At 37.5% G+C, this 5,811-nt stretch overlaps 1 protein-coding gene across 1 annotated transcript; it reads right to left on the bottom strand.

Moving 5' to 3' along the window:
- Positions 1 to 1,794: 1,794 nt before the first annotated feature.
- On the bottom strand, positions 1,795 to 4,438 carry LOC137729683 (pentatricopeptide repeat-containing protein At5g09450, mitochondrial-like). The gene is made up of 2 exons (XM_068468687.1): positions 4,061 to 4,438; positions 1,795 to 2,880 (listed from the first exon to the last, which is right to left on the bottom strand). The coding sequence occupies exons 1-2, from the start codon at positions 4,358 to 4,360 to the stop codon at positions 1,978 to 1,980; spliced, it is 1,203 nt and encodes a 400-aa protein (XP_068324788.1). The 5' UTR covers positions 4,361 to 4,438; the 3' UTR covers positions 1,795 to 1,977.
- Between the last annotated feature and the right edge of the window lie 1,373 nt (positions 4,439 to 5,811).

Raw genomic sequence — 5,811 nt, 5'->3', positions numbered from 1 at the left:
ATGATCATCTTTCCTATGAGATTTAATTTGTTCAGGAGAAAATAATTGATAAGTCTCATATTTTTTACTAAGAGCATAAGCCTTTTCAACAGTTTTGAGCCGGGAATCCCGCTTGCATGGGATGCTAGCTGTTAAAGGCTGGCGAATGATGAAGTTCCACTGTGGATTCATGCTGTGTCTTCAGAAAAGCTGGATGAACAGTACTTGTCTACCTTTACTGTTGATAAATAGCGACTTGTTAGGAATCTGAAATGATGACTGCTACTGGTGATGATGCTATTTTGGATACAATCACATGAGATTATTACAAATCAAAATTCAAACGGGTGAATTTCCCCAAGTTCCAACTTCATCAATTTCTGCACCGTCAGCACAGGCTTTGCTAGAAGACCAGGAATTTCCTGAATTATCAAAAGCTCAGGAACAAGTTCAATCGCTCTCAGATATCAGTCCTTCATCCAGTTTTGGAATGGATCTGGTATCCAATTCCTAATAAAAGAGATTTAATAAAGAAATCTTCTCAAGCAACTATTTTTTCCAAATTTGATATATATATGAATTAGGATCTGGGACATAAGTTGTTGACGTACATTTGTGAGTCTTACTTCGTAATGTATTTCAATAATCCAACTGTTTATCTTTTGTCTTACATTGAAGTTTATGTCTATAAAAAAATTATTCAAATCTGAAATCATGACCGTAGGATTAAATTTAGTGTTTCTTTGCAGAACCATATTTATCTATGTTTTTCACTACAGTTAAATGTCTTAATGATATTGTATTTGTCTTATTTTTTGGAAGGATGATCTATGAATGACGTACTCAAATGTATACAATTACGATCATTGAAATACATTATGAAGTGAGTTCTACAAAGTGTGTGTCAAAATGTATGCGTCCCCCAACCATATATATATATAGCCAGGATCTGGAGACACAAAATTTTCACACACAAAAATGAATAAGTAACACAGCAATTGGCAAAGTACGTGTGCTTGAATTCTGAAATGCATAGCCTCAAACTTGAGTTAGACTAACTGTTAACATGATCATAACCAAAATATAGGGCATGTGTTATTTGATTTAAACTTAAGCTGCCTTTCCCACAAGATAGCAGCAATAATATCAAATGGGAAATGATAAAAAGTACCTAATTCCTTGTAAAAATTAATTATCATATACCCAAGTACCTAATTCCTTGTAAAAACTAATTATCATATACCCAAAAGTAAGTATTAATTCAAGTAGCCATACTACAGTATAGCCACTACCAACATCACCGATATTATCTTTACTAATTACTTATTACTAGGCGTGGAGTTTTATCATAAAAGGGCTCAATGATATTAAGGATCAAATTTCTCATACATTAATTGTATATTTTATTATCAGATACTTGATATGAGATTCCATTCTCCAACAATCTACACAAATTGTTTCTTGATCAAGGATGCAACCACATAATAAGAAGATAGAAAGAAAAACACTAGCTGAAACATGAGGTTACTTATGAATGCTTTGTTAATTAACTCTCTACAAACTAGTACTCTAGAATGGCTTCAAGTGCTACAAACTCACTTTTGTAGGATAACTTTTCCAATTTTCTACGGCTGTTATTGCTTATGTTCTATAAACATCGGGTATAATTAACACAATGCTTACATCTCTATGGAATATATGAGCATTAAAAGCATAATATAGATAATATTTAACGTATTGATCTTACCTGACTTGTAGTGATGTACAAAGAACTTGGTGTGTGCTGCACTTGCAATGAACAAACGATGGGAAGGATAAACACAAACTTCAATTTTCCATAAAACAATGTACTTGAGACTAAACATAGAAACAAAACAGCGGAACTATCAACCCAGCTGAATACTGGTATATTATTCAGTCATTTGATAAAAGGATCCAGACATCATAAATTGTTGCATATACGTTCCACTATCTCCGCCAAAACTCATTTTTTTTCTTCTACTCTAACGAATTTGTAGGATCACAGTTCTTCTGAATCAGAAGCATCTTGAAGTTGTGGGCCTTTTCAGTCAACCCAATGTCTGTGAAAGCTTTGAAAACCCTACTGCAGGCAGTAACAGAAAAATCTGTAGTAGTTGATTGCCTCCACCGATCAATAACTTCTCCTACTTCTTTTAACTGGCCAAGCATTAGGTATGAAGAAAGAATGCAAATATAGTTTCTACTTGTCATGTTTTGCCCAGTCATTATCAAGGATTTCCATATCTGATCAATCCTTTCCCTATTTCCTAAACCAGCATGCAGAATAATAAGGAAGTCATACGTGATCCATTCTCTTTGTGTGATTACTTTCTCAGCTTCAACTACTAGAGTGCTGCACTCTGCATTCACAAGATGCCCAATGCTAACATATATATTTGCCAGGTTAATATATCTCTCCCATCCTTCGCCAAAACCAGGATCATGTCTCATTTCATCTAAAATCTGTTGAAGTTGATCAATCTTTAGAGTTGCAGCACATGAACTAATCCAAAGATTGTAAGTGAAGATATCCGGTGCAACCTTGTGGCATTTCAGATCTTCCACGACTAAAGAGACCTTCTCTACTTGCCCAACTGACATGTACATAGTCATCATCTCATTGTATGTAAGGGCACTAAGGGACAGGTTAGATTCCTTTATCCTCTCATAGAGGTTCTCAGCCTTTTCAGTCAATTTTGCCCCAGCATAAGAGTGGAGAAGAGCAGTATACGTTTCACTTGTTTTTGCAGTAAGTGGTAGACCTTCAAAGTATCGTTCCGCAGCATCGATGCCAAAAACTTTTGTCATCAAGACAATGCGGACTGCATAGTCAGAATCTGATAGCTCAAAATCATTATGGCTGACCATCCACTCGGATATCTGCAAGCTTGTACAAAACAGAATGCACTGAAACAGAGAACTAAAAGAGGCATACGAAGATTACATTTTGTTGTGTTCTCAATTTCATTCTTGTTTTGGAAACAAGAAATATGTTTACGTTTAGACATTTTTAAACCAGAAAAAAAAAAAAAAAAAAAAGTGAAAACATGCTGGCTTGTTTCGTATGTAGGATTGGATTGGAATGGATAACTCCATAATTTCAAGGTATATTGAGGTGAGAAATGAAAAAACTATGACCAACTAGAGGGTAGAAGATGGATTACTCATGAAGCAAACTTATCCATTTCAAATCTCTCCAAAATTGTAGGATTAGAAGGGATGAGTTTTCTTCATGTCTACTCCTCTTCTAATCCCCTCGTAATGAAAAATCATTCACTTGTACCATCAATATGCCTTAAATGTAAGGACTTATCCATTCCAATCCAATCCTACATACAAAACGAGCCTGCTGGGTAGACTTAGAAGCTGTAGAAGGACACCTATTGCAAGTGAAATAAAGTTAAAACCTTAGTAAGCACAAGTCTAGTGCCGACAAGCTCAACTAGAAACAAGGAAAAGTTAGTGCACACTGCACATACATTTCATTTTAACATTATAAAAACTTATAGGAATTTAAACGGGCTGGGGTTGCTATCCGTTTTTAAATGCTCATGCACAATACTTGGATTAGGCAATTTACATGACATCATTTAAACCTTTTGCCAAAAGCCTACCCTTCAGATTGCAAAGGTAATATATTTATCGGGAATTTACTGAAACGATGAAAATACAAATCCTAATTGCTAAAATGAACAGTTTTCCGGATTTTTTCAATATGTTGTTAATATTTTATTGGTATGTGGTCATTGTTTGATTTTGATCATTTAAGCGATTGAAAATTGTACAATCTCCTATTCTATTCCAAGCTTTCAACTTTCCCTCGTTTTCTAGCTAACCAAACACAAAATATCAAACAGTGAAAAAAAGGAAAGGGGGCAATTAGCTCCAATAATCAGAAATCAAACCCCAATTGCTGAACTAAATCAAATATTGACAACATATCGATCAAATATCGGCCACAAAGTAATCACATAATACTGAAAACCCCATCATTTCACCAATTGCGATTTGAAAAATGAACATTTTGGCAAATTTCCCAAATATAAAAAGAGAATCCAACCTCGAGGGCGTGCTTGTAACGGTGACACTTGCTGAGGTCCTTCGAGATCTGGCGGAGGTCCGAAATGGAAATTGGGTTGCCTTCAGAGACCCATCTCTGAAGAACGTTGGTGGCGCTTCGCTTGGGCTGCCTGAGACTGAAGACTCTGCTCTTCAGGTTGTCACTTTCCTCAGAATCTTGGACAAACTCATCATTCACAGCACCTGCTCCTCCTGACGACAACAATCTACCAACACTAAGACTAACACTGCTGATGCCTCTGCTCCGTCTGAGAGTGCGCAAGAGTGACAGAGACGCCATTGAGCCTACACTTTCTAGTTTCTGCTCGGCAAGCTCTCTACTTCGGCACACACGCACAACACAACTGATTGACACTACTTTCGCTTTTCGGCCGAAGATTCTGGGCCTTCCGGGGGTGGGCCTCACTATAAATTGGCAACACCTGTACTTATGTTTTGAGTGAATTACTGTAACAAGAGTAGTCATTATTAGGGGATGGGTTCAAAAAATCGAAAACCGAAAAAAATCGGACTAAGCACTGAACTGAAACTGAAAAATCAAACCAAACCGAATCGAACATCATTGGTTTGGTTTTGGTTTTTTAGGTTCAGAAACCGAACCAAACCGAATCCCTTTACACTTCATGGATGTATGCCCATAATGTTTCTTTTGTGAAACTTTGTTGTTGAGTTTGAAACTGTTGATCCTAAAAACAACCTAGCCTACGTGATGCGCAGGCTGAGTAATTAAAGCTAACTACATCATTCGGTCGAATGCGGGGTGTGCCAACACGTTGCCTGAGTTCGGTTGGGGAGTAAAATATGTTGATGTGGTGTTGGGTGCACCGATGGCTTCTTAATCTCGCGACTGCGGCCGAGGAAGGAACACGTCTCGGCCTTCGGGTTCTAGAGCCTGAAGACACAGGCTGCTAGTTCTACGAAGTTCAATATCAAATTCAGCTTTCAGTGTGTCGAATGTAGTAATCTAGTAACACCTCACTTTGTTGAGAATGCTGATGAGATGACCTCTACCAACAAGGACTCGAAAATCCTTGTTGACCGAGACTTGGATAAATAACCAGTCGTTCTCGAAGCAGTGTTGTTTATCCAAATTGAAGGTGCTCATTGGTCGGCTGATTCTACAGCTTTAGTGCTGTTTATCCAAACTGAAGATATCGCCGGTTGCCTTCATAGTGTTGTTTATCCAAACTAAAGATGTGTTGGCGGGAAAAAAGAAAATAAAAATCTCAAGGTGTTTAAGAGGTTTGCGCATGGCAATTGCGTGTTGAATTAGAGGCTTTGAATGATGCACCCTTTTCTTTATTTATAGTAGTGATTTCCTCTATGGCCGAGGTAGAATTTCACTCGGACTAGAATTCCTTAACCCAATTTGATTAAGTCTTGACCAATCCTAACCCCTATAGGACTTTAAGCCAAGCTCTTTTATCACTCAGATTCATCCCTCAATTCTCAGCATCTTTTCTGATTCAAAGCATCTTTAGCTTCTAAAGAATCCTTATTGCACTAGGATTCGACCACTTCACCCTTATCCAGGCCAAACCATCTCTTGATAGGATTTGGCCGAACTCCATTGGACTTGGCCCATGACAAAATATTCCCAGTATCCCCTTCTGGACCGAGAATAAATCTAGGCTTGGCTCAAAGCGTTAGTTTTGGCCTAAACATTGCCTTTTTGTTTCTGAGGTCTTCGGCCTACAGTGTTTGGCTGAACTTTGCCCTTGAAGAAGAGAT

The sequence above is a fragment of the Pyrus communis genome, chromosome 3 (genome assembly GCF_963583255.1).
Source record: "Pyrus communis chromosome 3, drPyrComm1.1, whole genome shotgun sequence".
NCBI lineage: Eukaryota > Viridiplantae > Streptophyta > Magnoliopsida > Rosales > Rosaceae > Pyrus > Pyrus communis.
Note: the sequence above shows the minus strand (reverse complement) of the source record. Positions and strands in the feature narration are given on the sequence as shown.